At 31.4% G+C, this 15,407-nt stretch overlaps 1 protein-coding gene across 1 annotated transcript in view; it reads right to left on the bottom strand.

Moving 5' to 3' along the window:
* Window positions 1–5,463: 5,463 nt before the first annotated feature.
* The window catches only part of LOC129216748 (periodic tryptophan protein 2 homolog), a 35,401-nt gene continuing 25,457 nt past the window's right edge, over window positions 5,464–15,407 (bottom strand). Inside the window, exons 12-19 of the mRNA XM_054850965.1 lie at window positions 14,768–14,915; window positions 13,973–14,123; window positions 13,417–13,597; window positions 12,566–12,713; window positions 10,693–10,864; window positions 8,848–9,066; window positions 6,874–7,099; window positions 5,464–5,632 (exon numbers count right to left, since the gene is read on the bottom strand). Of these exons, the coding sequence (XP_054706940.1) occupies window positions 5,464–5,632; window positions 6,874–7,099; window positions 8,848–9,066; window positions 10,693–10,864; window positions 12,566–12,713; window positions 13,417–13,597; window positions 13,973–14,123; window positions 14,768–14,915 (1,414 nt within the window). The remainder of the gene's footprint in view (window positions 5,633–6,873; window positions 7,100–8,847; window positions 9,067–10,692; window positions 10,865–12,565; window positions 12,714–13,416; window positions 13,598–13,972; window positions 14,124–14,767; window positions 14,916–15,407) is intronic.

A 15,407-nucleotide genomic window follows, 5' to 3' on the forward strand; every position in this document is an offset into this window, starting at 1 on the left:
TTTTTCTGTCTTTTTGCTCAAAAAAAAAAAAAAAAAAGATGACAGAAATTTGGTGCCCCCTTTCCTTTGGTGCCCCGGGCCCGGGTCCCGAATGCCCCGTCGTAAATCAGTCCCTGATGTGCCGAAAATTTTATCCCACAAAAGTCTTCGCACGCTTTAAGAAATGTCTGTATATTATTGAATAATACATAGATATAACTTTTTATTAAGTTATTATTTCGTCGAATATTATTTACTATTAACAACACCTTTTAAAAATCTGGAAATAAATTTCATTCTTTTTTCTTCCTTTTTTTTTGCGTAATTTCTGAGTAAGTGTTTAACCATACTTCGAGTATTACTGTTTCTAGCTCTATTTTCGTTTCAAGACCGTATTTTCGAAATCTAGCCGCCAGATATCTCCAAATATGTTACATTGAGTTCAAATCTGGAGATTGAAGGGGCATTTTCTAAACTTTAGGGCAATTTTTGAGGCACTAGACGCAAACGTTGAAAACCGTGTGCTTTCTTATCGTTATCTTGATAAAACACAAAGTTGTTTCCTATTACCAAATTTCGGGCTAATAGTTCAAAATTGGTTTTTAAAATATTTAAATGAACAGCATGATTCATTATTTCATCAAAAATTTTCAAAAAGTCCTTAATGCTGATATGCACCCTCACACAAGAACACCTCCACCGGCCTGATTGGCTGATCCAACTAAGTTCATAAGAGTAAATTCCTCATTTTTTTTCTATTTACAATTTTACAGCAATTTAACCCAAAATGTTGAATTTATTTTCATCTATAAGTAAGACGTTGCTCCAAAACGTTTTGAGCTTATTTATCATTGATTTTACGACGGAAAACGTAAGCTTTCTGTTTTTCGCACGAACAAGAAAATTTCGGCGGAAAGAGGTCAGCTAATCAGAGAACTTGGCAAACAATTTTAAATGAAAATTAAACGTAAAATTTTTCATTCAATTCTGCAGAAACTTTTTCAGCACTCAAATGTATATTTTTCATAATTTTTTTAACTGTAAACCTCCGATCACACTTTGTTAACTTCGCCAGTTGACCTTTTCTTACCTTGTTTTCGCTCCGATTCTTGTCTTTAAAGCATTTTATCAAGTACTTCATTATAGAATGGTATAAATTAACTAATTTAGAGACATTTCAAACCAATTTACGGCTATTTTGAGAGGAAAAAAAATCCAATTTCGAATCGCGTTTGTTGTTTTTAACGTATACCTGCCATTTTAAAATAATAAGCAGAACATTAGGGAAAATAAACAAAAAATTAAAGCCAAATGACTTTACAGCGTCACTGCAAAAATAATAAAAAAACGACATATGATAATTTAAATCATGAATTTATGAGAAAATACTTTAGTGTACGATGACTTTTGTGGCATCTTTTTTCTGTCTCTTCGTTTTTTGACAAATTTCAAAAATCAAATCTGGCAATGTTTTGAAAAAAAAAAAAAATACTGGGTTTTTATTTAGACTGGCATAGGAATGATGTGAAAAAAAAATGGACATCATATTCAAATTCAGTTTTGCATGATTTTGATTTTACTACAAAATTTCAAGGTGTACGAACACTTTTGGAAGCCACTGTAATTCGACCTGATCGCTTTCAGGCTGGAGAGGGCCGAGAAATTAGGAGCCCACCTCCCTCCCCGCCCGGGAACTGTCTCCTCTATCTGAGTTGTTGTTGTCGTGTACCAGCTAGGCTGGCAATTTGAGGTGCGCTGCTTCACTTTTCAAACTGTACCGTAATTTGGTGTGAAGTCCGACTTCTACAGGTATCCCATAAGGACCCGTTTATAGTTTAGGCAACCATTCACATCATAACAACATATTCACACAAAGAAAGGACAGGAGAGGGAAGGTACGTCCATGCCCGAGCCGGGATTCGAACCCGGACCTTCCTGTCGCAGTCAGACTTCTCTGACCACTAGACAAGACAGGCGGCCTCTATCTGAGTGAGCAAGACTTATAGAGCAAGAGCCTGTGAATGCCAGACCATGGCCCCACTTAATAGTTACGGGTCGTGGAAAATCGCAGAAACCCATGGCAATAAAGAGGGCGCTACAGGGCACACCTTTTTCTAGTACTTTGCCATTGATTGCTGGATGCAGGAGTACCGAGTGGCGCCTTTTGCGGTCAAAATGGGCGACTTCCAATCAAAAATAAACAAACTTTGAAACATTGACATTGATTGGTGGATGCATGAGCTGCATTGAAACGTTGACAATGATTAGTGAATGTATCAGTTTAACACAAAAAGTCAAAAATTGTCAAGGCCCGTTAAGCCCTAGCGCCATCTAGTTGGGCCATGGTCAGACCTACCTCATAGTATAAAGTCTTAACATTTTTCTGCATAAGCACATGGCAGCAGGCAACAAAAGTCTGCTATTATTTAAGCCGAGTTGCACAAGCTTTGGAAGGAAACAGTTTGCAAAAGATGTGTCAAATGACGAAACATCATTGAGTTATGCTATGTCAAGTGACCTTGCTGTCCTCATCCGACTATCGCCGATTTGGAGGACGTTTTAGAGAGATGCTGACATGCCTTTGAAACTAACCCATTCAAATTTTCAGCTTCCAAGACCCAAATCCTAAAGGATCCAGGATCAATTTTAAAAGAAGAAAAAAAAGCTCCAAAATGGCGTTCATTTTTGTTAAACAAATTGGCTGAACCGACATTTTTTTTGAGGTATCCTATATCTTTATGATTTGTGTCTTAGAAGTTGAAAACGTGAATAGATTAGTTTCAAAGTCCCCTCCCCCCCACATGTCTGAACTTCTGTATAATGTCCTCCATCCAAATAGGAGATGGTTGGATAGTAACCACTAGGTCACGTGACATGGTATGAAACTATGTTTAGCTTTTGCAATAATTTGGCGCACCTTTGCGACCACTTCCAAAGACAGCACGACTCAGTTTAAATAGCAGAGAATCTTTCTTATCGGGGATATTTCGATTGTTGGGAATCTGGCGCGGACGTCTCATTTTTGGCAAAAATAATTTCATTTTGGTAACCCTGCTGATTTATAGTAACCTTATGTGAATAGATGTTCATGATCTCTTTGCTTTGATTTGCAAAGAAAAATACCTCTCGCGCAGGCTCCGGAGCCAAAAATTGACGCCAATGAAGAAAGATTGCCAGATTTCCAATTATCGAAATATCCCCTTCTTATCTGCTGTGATGTGCTTTCGCAGAAAAATTTTGGGCTGTAATGCTATGAGGTAGGTCTGGCACTCATAGGCACTTGGACTAGTGTGGAAAATTGTCCCTTTAAATTCCTTTAAGGTTAAGTTCCCTTAAGTTTAGTCCTTTAAGTTTTTCATCGGAGAATTCAATCAACCATTTGAATATTTTTATTTGAAACTTTTCCAACTGAATAACTGTGCTTAGGAAAGTGAAAAATCTTGTGTAACAACTTTGTATCTCAAAGATGACTGTTTATTTCAAGTTATATGTGTTTTTTTGGGAAATGATATATCACTCATGCTTCATGTATCACTGTTAACTGAGAACACTGCATAATTAAGATAGATTTAATCTTTCAATGCTTTCTTAAATAATACTATCCGGGAAAAAAAATAATGGAACTGGAAAATATTTTCATGGTTTAAAAATAGTTTAGCTATTTTTCTAACTTAATTCCATTTGTTATTATGAGCTTGTATTTCAATAGAAAGAAGAAAACATTTAGATACTGCATTTTGATGAAGTTATACAAACGTGCAGTTGAAGTAATCAAAAGGTCTCCAGATTAAAATTCTTCAGCATCAATGTTGCTGAAGTGCACCATTTACTTTAATTATGTTTTACTGCTTCAATAATTTGATCAGCAATTAAGTTCATACAACTTATGAGAAAAAAAAATATCTTTCAATGATTGCTGTTCAAAAATTTTCATTTTGCCCTCAATGGAGGGAATTAAAACAGAAAAATTTCTGAGAACCACAACAATAGAACTATTTTTCATATCAAGAAAATAAAACTCACAAAGTCTCACTATTCATCAGTACCCCCTTCCCTCATTGTCATTTTCTGAGGGGTATAATTCCTAAAAAAACTAGCCTCTTGTTTTTCTTATTTCTCCTGGGTCCCATAATCCTCCAATAGACAACTGTTGATATTAGTAAGAAAGGTTTTCGGTCTTTAGCTTCTGCTGTTGAGACTCAAATTCGAAAATAAGTAGCAAATATTCCAGGTACAGTAGTCATGAGGAAAGTTTAGTTCATATGAATTCTGGGAAAACATTAAAGTCAAGGGGGCACTGGTCCGATCGGCAATCCCTGACTGGGAAAACTTAAAGTGAATGGGAAGGGGGAGGCTAGAAATTCTTAACAGTTCTTAACTTAAAAGAGATTACATTTCAAATGTCGCCTTCTTTTCTTTGTCTGATAAATGTTTGTTATTCTCAGCCCCTTTTTCGAATTCACAAAACGAGATGTGATGTTTTTCACCCTGGTGGGTTAATATTTCATTTTTGGTTTCGATTCTACTGTCTAAAACTCTAGGGTAAGTCACTACTGTGATAGAAACAGGGGACCATCGGGTGTGATGTGGTGTCTAAAACACTATATGCAAGAATGAATCCAGATGCTTTAGACCACATTAAAAAAAAAAAAAAAACACCTGTCCCTAAATGAAAACCTGCTAAAAAGAAAAAGTGCCCTAAAAGCACATTTTTATAAATGTGAGCACTTAATTTTAAAAGATCCATAAATCTGTCTAATGACCATTGCTGTGAAATATAAAAAACACAACAGTAAATGTTTAGTTGATTAGATTAAAATTTCATATTTGCCATTCCCCCCCCCCCCCCCCCCAAAAAAAAAGCAGTAAATTAAAAGTATCTAGAAAAAGAATTTCCAAAATACTAATTATTGATAATTTAAAAATTACTGTACATGGAGACTGAAAACCCAGAATAAGTAAAACATTCTTTAAGCCAGTTATGTTTAGTGAAACATTCTTAATCCAGCTGTGTTTCAGGGTGAAACTCCCTGGAACACAACCATCCTGACACATCTGTAATTTAAGTTGCTTATTAATTAGAACAGGTGTAGAATGTAAAACAACATAAATAGAATCCTCCACCCTGATATTTTAATTAAATAAATGCTAATCCTTACAATCACACCACAGCCTCTCTCTCTCTGTTCTGTAAATCTGACTGAAAAAAAATATTTATCGGTCATTCTTCAAAACTTTTCTGTAACACGCCTTTCACAGTAAAAACTTTAAGGAACAAAGGGCTCCCCAAAATCTATTTTGGGGAGCATTAACCTAATAAATATTTATTGTTTCTTTAAACGTTAATAAAGTTCAGCACATTTTTTATATATAATATCAAAAACACTAAAAATGAACAGCGAGAGTAATAAGAAAGACAGAAATAAACAATATATTTACACTTTATTTTAATTATTTACAAAGTTCATATAATGTTTTGTGGCATCAAGAAGAGTCATCATCACTTGATTCTTCAGAAGATGTACCTTGAACAAGATGTTTGTCATTATCAATAGAAATAGCTTCTGCACCATCTGTTATCTGTTCAGCTTTTCGTTTCTGTACTTTACCTAAAGCTAAAGTATATTCGCACATATACTTGAAACCACTACAGCTAAAAAAAGAGAAGAAAAGGAAGGAAATGTTAATATCATCAAATGCAAAGCATAATTTATATATGATGGACTCAAATTAAAAGGGCTTAGTAAACAGAACTCTATTGTGTATACATTTTAGAAACAGATGCCTATTTTAAACATTCGAGTTAGAATTTCAATAGGTCATTATTTTTTCCCTTAAAACTCTGCTTAGTAATATCTAACTTTAGCAGAGAGAAAAATCATAATGGAAAGAGAAACTTTCAACTTATTTCAAAAACAAATGTAAAATTTAAAAAAAAAATTGGGGTTTATTTACTTAAAATTTAACATTAAGATTTAAAAAGCAACAAATAATAATTTATGAATGACTAAAATCAAACTCGCAAATTAAATAAATAAATATATAAAAAGGAAATGATAATTTTTTACTGTCAAATAGTAGAATAGTTACAAGATGAAAAAGGATTGAAATCTCATACACGGTATGAAATCTTAACGACATAATGTTGCATAAATGCTGCAGTGTTAACAAAACATTAAAAAAATGATTAATTATTAAATTAAACGTCCCATGTTTAAACAAGATAGTCCCGTTTTCAGATATACTGTCCCATTGTCCCCGCACATACTGAAAGTTCTTGTTCTGTGAAGTGAGGAGACCGTAATTTAATGCTTCAACCTAAACTCTCTGGGTGGAGCTGCTTAAGCATTTTCATACTAATAAATTAGATAATGCATAATCATTTCATATATTTGATGTTTTCCTTGGTCTAATGCATCAGAAAAAGGATATTTTTGCTTAAGACTAATTTGTGGTATAAGTGAAAAAGCACAGTTGCAAATCCCAGTTCTAAAAGCAGTGTTAGTTTCAAAACTTAGATGTATGAAATTCTGACAAGAGTTAACATTCTTATTTGAAAGCAGCACCAAATGAACTGAAGCAAATTTGAACATAAAAATAATAAATTCTTCTCTTTCAGAGTTCATTTCTATTTTTGTCTGTTGTAAACTATTTTTAAAAAGATACACATACCTCAAATTTGTAAATATTCCGCTTTGAAGCAAAAAATAAAAGGTCATGTTAAGTGTAAATGCAAATTGAAGTTGCTGAGAAGACAACATTCATGCCATCAGGAGGGAATAAAATCAAATAAATAATTTCAAAAGAGGAAAAAATGAGAGCTGAAACGTCTGCGTTTCTCTGTGCTACAGACAAGGAAGGCCTTTTGCACACAAAGATACAGCTAATACTTACATTTTTTCTAACTCTTCAAGTCGTCTAGTTAAGTTCTTCTGCATGGTGCGTAAAGTACTCATGTTAGAACGAGATCTATTTTTTAATGTCACGCCATGAGATGTTAACAACTGTTGAATCCAAGTGACATAGAATTCTAAATGTGTGGTGTCATCAAGCTGATCAACAACAAACTTCAAGAGTTTTTCTGCATAAAGCTGTGGCAAGTAGGCAACAAGAGTTTCAACTAAGGAAAGAAAATATGAAATAAATATTACTCTAAACCTGAAAACAATCTAATTTAAATCTATTTCTTTTTAAGAGATACCTGGTACTAAAATCAACACCACAAAAAGTTACTTTTAAAATATAATTTGCAAAATATTCTATTTTATTTAATATTGTTGGACCATATTCAGTTGTAATACAAAACTAATTTACTTTCTACATTACAAAGTAATGGCGTGGGGGGGGGGGGGTGAAAAGGTACATACAGGCAAACCTGTTTTTTCTACAGGGAATAGGATCTACACATTAAAAGAAAGAAAGAAAAAAAAAGAACAAAATTTTGGAACTTTATAACCAGTTTAAAGAATTTTTTTTTTCCTTTTTGAAGTTCTTTTTAAAGGGCCTTTATTTTTCTTGAATTATAAAATGTAATTAATTTTCTATATTCTGAAATGAGCATTCAAAATGGTGGAAAAAAGGGTTATTTGCCCTGTTTCTTTTAGGCAATAGAACAAAATAAAAATAAATATAGAAGTTGATGCATAGCAATGAAATGGTTTCTTAAAATTAAAAAAAAAACATATTTTTATGTACAGATAAATAAATATAAACACATTCTCACATGTTTTATAGATGCTTTTCTATGCATGACTAAATTAATTTACTCATGGGAACATTTTTAATATGAAAAGAGAAGACAATAAACTTGAACAAAGGGCGAAGCTGAATCTTTTTCTGCTACTAATAAAAGATGAAACAAATAAAATTAAAAAAATAAATAAATATATAGGTTCCTTTTTTCTCAATTGCTCTTAGGTTTCACATAAAAAAAAAAAAATATTTTGTCATGGATAACTATCAATAATTGAATTTATTAATACAACAAATAGAAATGTATCAAACTAAGGAACCAAAAAAAAAAAAAAAAAAAGTTTCCATATTTAAAAAAAAAAAAAAATGCAGGATGCAAAAGGATTTAAATCTTAAGTACAGCACAAAACAAATCTTTTATTTCATTACCAAATAAAAAATGGTTTATTCCTTTTCCCCAAAACTGTGTAACTAAAGAGACAGTAAAATTGAAATAAAGAATGTATAAAATCCATTCCAAGATAAGAAATGACAAAATTATTTGGGTACTTCAAAATAATTGAAAATTTTGCTGATGCAGATTAGTTTTTAATTTTAAACATGGCATTTTACAAAATACCTATTTTAATATTGGCATGTTTCAATGCTTTTATTTGCCAATTTCATTTGTTTGAACAAAAATCACTAAATTTCTTGGTCTTTACAGCCACATTTGTGATAACTAGAATTTATCTGTTTAGTTGAAATGTTTCACTTTCTAAACAAACTTTGGCAGATTTAAATAGAATTGGAAAGGGGTTGAGAGAAGGGGAAGAATTTCACACAGTAATATGTTCATTTAAAAAATGTGCTAAAAAGGGAAATTTTAGCGACTTCCATTTGGAAAAAGATATTTTAAGAGAGTTTTATGTTTGAATAAAAGAGAGAGAGTCAAGAAATAAAAAAAAGAGACTAGTTCCCGTGCCTACACAATATCAAGACAATTAAGGTTTTTTTTAATGATGATTCCAAAATTATAAATAAAATGGTATAAATGGTAACTTTAAATGAACTTACCATCATCTACTTTAATTGATTCAACATTCAATGAACTTACCATCATCTACTTTAATTGATTCAACATTCAATGAACTTACCATCATCTACTTTAATTGATTCAACATTCAATGAACTTACCATCATCTACTTTAATTGATTCAACAATTTCTTGGGTAACTTTAACTTCATTTAATCGCAGAGCCATCATGAGAGCTTGCGACAAATTACCACTCTGAAATGTGTGTTTGATATTTTGAGGAGTAGTTTCAATGTCTAAATCAAATGGATCAAAAACTAATGTGCTATCAAGGGAATACACAAGCAGTCCCTCTGTAGTAGTTGCTGCCCAAGATCTACCTGAAAAAGTAAAAAGAGCAATATTAACTAACTTAAAATAAGTCTGAAAAGTAAAATGGTTGACATGTATAAAATAAAAACACATGGTTTGGTTTCAGATACTAGCAAGACAATTTAAATGGTAAGGTTTAAAATACTGGACTAAATACTGTTATGGAAAAGGAGTGCAACTAGGCCCTTCTGTAGTGCATAGTAAACCCAATTTCATCTGGTTTTCTGAAAATGTACTGCATGCAGTAGAAAATCTAACACTTAATTTTTTTCCCTTTTTTAATTGTAGGTGTGTCTTAATACAATTATATCGTAAGCATACAAACTAAACTAAACAGCCCCTTACATTATCCATAGGTTGCAGATGAAACAAGGTCTCATTTAAGGGGTCGGTTTTTAGGGTTCACACCTCCTCAGAAAAACTTCAAAAAGTGCCCTTTAATCTACTTTGTTTGCTGAAAGAATACTATTTCTATTTTAATCTTTTATTTTATTTGAAAAGTGAAGTTATTGTGTGAAGAATTGTATAAACTCAGTGCATTTAATATGAAGCATTTATTCTCACTATAGTTACGTGGATATCATTTCCTTCAAAACAATACAGCGCTTCTTTCAGATTTACAATACCTGGCACAATGAAAAACCTTAAGACTCTTTAAATTTTAAAAGTACTAAACTAGATATTTTTTTATATTGAACATGTTTCAGCAGTGTCAAAAAAATATGAATTTAAGAAGTATCACTTTGAATGCACACATATGAGTACATGCAGCTCATCTTTTGAGTTATTAAAAAGACATTAAATATTTAACAGATTTATTAAGTTATTAAAGTTATGTATGTCATCAGATTTTGTTTTCTTCGTTTAATAGATAAGTCATTTGCTCAGGTTAATGCCCTTTAGGCAACACCCCCTCACTTAAATAATCTATTTTTTAACAAAAATTAATAGGATATACAAATGAAATCAAATTTTATAAATAATTTCCCACGAGAAATATGTTTAGTAAAACCCACCCCAAAATGAAAGTATGGTTACGGCCCTGAGATCAAACCATTTCAAATAAAACAAACAAACAAAAAAAGCTATTCAGCCTTATTAAATATTTAATCGAAAAACAAATGAAAATTAGAAAATTTAAAAATTTTATATACTTAAAATTTGGGATTTTTTCCCAAAAAATGGTTAGTTATTTGATAACAGTTTAGCAATATAAAAAAGCAAGTTAAAGAGGGGGGGAGGGACTAAAATATAAAATAAGCTGATATAAGGTAGCACGTGTTCAACCAAACTTCAATCTTTGTACTAAGTTAAAATTTACTAGATGAAAAAGAGCTGAAGCATCAAGCACAACATGCAATTTTTGGCAAAGGACATGTTCTACATTGCTGTGCTTTTGAAATACAACTTTTTCACCCCCCCCCCCCGAGTTGGGGCAAATCTTGAATTCAAAGAAAAATTCAAGAAAAATAATTTTAACATTCAAAATTCAATGCAGAGTAAAAAATAAAAAAATAATAATAGAAGCACTGTCTAGTAAAACATGTGCTGTGCTCAACTCATTAAACATTGATTTCAAATGCATTATTTTTTCAAATGCACACAATTAATATTTCAACAGCATAAATAAGTACCAGTTGGAGAAAATTCAATAGATGAAACTTGTATTTCAGGTTTCACCATCCTAGAGCTTTTATCAATTTTTTTACTACCAGGAACAGGAATGACAATGGTTTCTTCATCCATTCTTTCTTCAATTAAAACTTTGTTCCCAAAGTGGGTCATTTTCCTTCTGTTGATAAAATCCTAAGTGAAATTACATTGCATTCTGTTAGTGCATGTACAAAATTCACATTATTAAAAAATTTTAATATTTCACAGCCTGGAATCTTAAACTGGAAATGAAAATAAGTTTAAACTGAAAATAAATTAAACTTACAAACCAAAAAAAAAAAAAAAAAGAAAAGGCATTTAGCTTCATTTCAAAGTACATGTACATATATTGCCCAGTTATTTGTGCAAATTTAAGATCAGTGGACAATGTTCACTTTTTGAGGGTCAGTTAGTTTTAGTAGCAATAGTAGGGGAATGTGGGGCAAAGTAAAATGGCTAAGATGACTGAGCTTTTTCAAAATGAGCAAACAGGACATTTGTTTTGAAAATTACAGTACAAAAAGAAAGAACATTGCATTTTGTAATAACATTTTCATTGAAACATTAATTTTTATTTTCGGCAGTAATTTGGAGCCTTCAAGAAAAGGTGGAAAATTTTCACTTTTGTTTTTCATGGGGCGAAGTGAAAAACGAAATATTTTTGTGACAAAATACTTTCTATTTCAATATAAAAAGTATTTTTGATCAAATGAATCTGTAAATAAAATTTTTGATGAATAAATAAAAAGAAAATAGAACAATAAACAAATTAATTAATTAATGTATGAAGAAAAATAAAAGAGTGAGTAAAAGAGTGCAAGAATAAGAAAATAAGTGAATGAATGAATAAATAACAGAATTACTAAATGAAGGAATGTAAATGAATTAATTAACAAATGAATATGTAAGTTTTAGTAAATGACTGAGTGAGTTAACAAAATAATATATTTCACTTTGACCCACATGTACTCGACTACTTGAATAAAATCTCAAAACTACAAATAAGCTTAATATTAACTAAATAAATATTGCACCACATATTAGAAGGTCACCATTAATATTTATAACGTTAATGACAAAAACTTTACAATTTTATAATATCAAAAATACTTTTTGACTTTTTAAAAGGAATGTTGCATCTCTTTGCTTTTGGTAGCTAAACATGCAACAAAATAGAGATTCTATAAAACTAGCTTATCTGAATTTAAAATAAACATTGTACTAATTGGTAAATGTTAGCAAAAATGCAAGACTGCTAAAGTTCAGAAGCAGAAAAACACACCTTAAGAAAACCAGTTGTCTTAAATATAAAAAAATAAAATAAAATGAGTGCATGTGATGATTATCTGATTTGAAGGACTGCCATATTATATCCAATAATGCACTGCGTTCTTGAAATAGCACATTTCTTTCCATTGGAGATATTTGTCTTCTGCAAAAGTTTTTCTGATCTTCAAAAGCAAATATTGTCGTCTCAGAGCAACAGTTAGGCATCTAATCCCAGTAATAACTGTAGAATATCCTACTGTTGCTCTGAGGCGACAATATTTCAAAATTGCTTTAAAGAATACTGATTTTCCAAGCAGTTTTCCTTTGAGACGAATGAATAAATTTTAGTAAAATCACCCTGTATTGGCCCAAGTTAACAGAGCACTACTGCTAAAAAGTCAGCTTAAGCACATAAAACGCAAAATAAGTAAGTGGGCAGGTATGATGTACACATACACATTATATAAGCAAATAAATATATTCAGAAGCAAAAAAAAAAAGAAAGAAATTTAGAAAAACAAGTGAAATGATTGAGGTTCATTAATTGATAACATGATCAAGGTTAGAGAGGTTCTTATTACTTACTTGAACAGCATCAAATGAAAGATTAGAGGTGATTTCAAACTTTTTTAGCAGAATTTTTTCTTGAATACTATATATACAAACAAATTTTGATCTTCCAGCAGCTAGAATGCATTCACCGTCAGCAGTGTAACACAATGTTGTGAAGGCCCTGCAACAAAATTTTTAGCTTAGCATAGAAAATTAAAACTGTAACCTTTTGAGTGAAAAGTGGGCACTGATATTAGGGATGCGCCGATAAGCAAATTGGCTGATTAATCGGCCAGAGAAGATTAATGATCACGATTATTATTTTTAGTACTAACGATTTCTCCATGATTTTAAAATTATTATTTTACAATTTTGACAACAGCATGATGAGTTATCCAATATCCAAAATGATGAATTATATAAAAAACTTCACTCTGCAGCATTGGTGATACAGTCAATGAAAAGATCAAAAGAACTACTGCCATTAGTATCTGTAATGATGAATCACCATCTAAAGTTTATAAACTGCAAACTTGACTAAAATTATTTCTATAGAAGAAAACAAAATTAGATATTAATCCAAAAAGCTAATGAAATGCATTATTTAGTAGGGGAAATGATAGCAATTGATCTGCAGCCATATTCATTAGTGTGTGATATTGGATTGCAAAGGCTTTTGAAAAAAAACATTGCCCCATCTAAAAAATTTCAGGCAGAAAATATTTTATAGAAAATAGTTTCAGATATATTCTAAAAAATTAAAAAGAAAATTTCAGACTTTCAAATGCAAAATGTTTTGAGTACAAATATTGTACCACACTGGACTCAAGAAGAACTAAAACAACAAAATGAAAAACTACAATGAAAACATTTTTTTAACTCACTGTGATTTCAATAATTTTTTAGCAGTGATCATGTCTGTTTCACGACGCCCAACATGGAGATCATTCCGTCCTTCAATACACCCCGTTTGCTCTGAAGTGTATGAATTGAAAAATGATATTTGACCATCTAAACTGGCAACAGCAATTTCTGCTCCATCTGGTCTATAAGTCAATGCTAAGCCTGAAAGAAGAAAGAAAAAAGAATTATGGGGGTGAGGGCTCAAATGAACCAGTGGAACCTCAATGAAATAGTGGAAACAGTTAAGGTAAACACACCAGTAGTGGCTGGTGCTTTAGTAGTGGCCAATTCAAGGTTTATATTTATTAGAAAATAGTATTCCAGGATTCCCAACGACTTAAAAGGTGTAGGAGGTAATACCTTCTGCTTCCTTGATGCACTTTTAAATTCACTGGGTCTCCTGGAATCTTATTTTTTCAAATACAAACCTTGAAGGGACCACTACTGAAGCACTGGCAATTACTGGTATGTTTACCTAAACATGTGTTTAGAAATTGAAAAACATAAAAATATATTTATAAGGATAAGAAAAGGTACCATCAGATATCAGGTTTATCGTTTCCCTGGTGCTTTTGCTCTCATAAACATTCCAGAATCGTACAGTTTTATCCCATGAGGTACTAGCAACAACTAGATCAACCGGACTAAAACTAATGCCACTGACAGGTGCTTCGTGTCCAGCTAAAACCTATCAAATAATTTAGAACATTAAGATAATTAACACACATAGTCTATAAAACAAGACATTAAATTTATCTACTGCAAAATTAGAAAATGTCATTTCATTACTTACTACGAAATTTAGAAAATGATCCCACATAAATATAAGGAAAAAGTTCAAAACAATTTTTTAATGTTTACACTTTAATCTTTTCTCAGTTGCACTGTTACAACTGTTGTATCAACAGAAATATGCTTTTTGCAATCACACTATAGGTTGAGTATTCAACAGTTTTCCTCTTTTTAAAATAACCATGTCGGTATTGATTTTGTATTGTAACATAATATAAATAGCTAGCAAATAAAACCTGTATTCATAAATATAAAATTAATGAGAAATGTTGAAATGTCTATTTACCATTGCTGTGCCCTTTATAAAACTTACTTTGTAACTCATAAAACTGACTTGGATTTATAAAGTTTCTTGAGTTCTCATTAGTTTAACCAAATATCCTTTTCTACCCAAACAATACTATTTGTCCCAACATGTTTTTTATCGGAGTGCAATAGATAATTTACTTAACTTGCACAGAAAAAATTAACTAAAGCAAACAACTTTTAAGTTATTTTTTTAAATGTGTGTGGTGAGGTTTTTTAGCCCTCCGTACTTACTGATAACAAGCGGCCTGTGGGTAAGGCCCAAACATAGACTTCAAAACTTTCTTCAGATCCAGCACAAACAATTTCACCACTACGATCGACTGTGATACATGAAAATTGAGTTGGTCTTGGTGTAGTAAACGTTCTGAAATTCCTGTATCTATAATCGGACAATAAAACAATTGAGTAACAAAAGTATTTAAAGATAAGATTTGTCACGTACAGATCATATTAAAAGATCAAGTAATATTAGCAATGTTAAGAATATCTAATAATAAAAATGAAGTAGGCACTGGACAGTGATCAAGGTAGTTGTAAATTCAAGATATATGACTGAAATATTTGCAAAATTAAAGATTATAGGGTCTGGTGGGGTAAAGTGGTCATAATATCGTAGGTTTTCAACTTAGGTGGATAATGAATACAATAAATTCTTTAAATACTTCAACTTTTTTTGTTGTTATTTTACATTGCATTATTAAAGAACACTGTACATTGAACTTTAGGAAAAAAATATTGATTTAAGTAGTTTTATAACACTTTTTTCCCTATGTAATTATGACCACTTTACCCATGGGAAGGGGGAAAGAGGTTATAGCATGGGGTAAAGTGATCATAGTTAAAAATAGATGTAAAACCATTATAGATAACT

This window comes from Uloborus diversus, chromosome 2 (assembly GCF_026930045.1).
Source record: "Uloborus diversus isolate 005 chromosome 2, Udiv.v.3.1, whole genome shotgun sequence".
Taxonomy (NCBI): Eukaryota; Metazoa; Arthropoda; class Arachnida; order Araneae; family Uloboridae; genus Uloborus; species Uloborus diversus.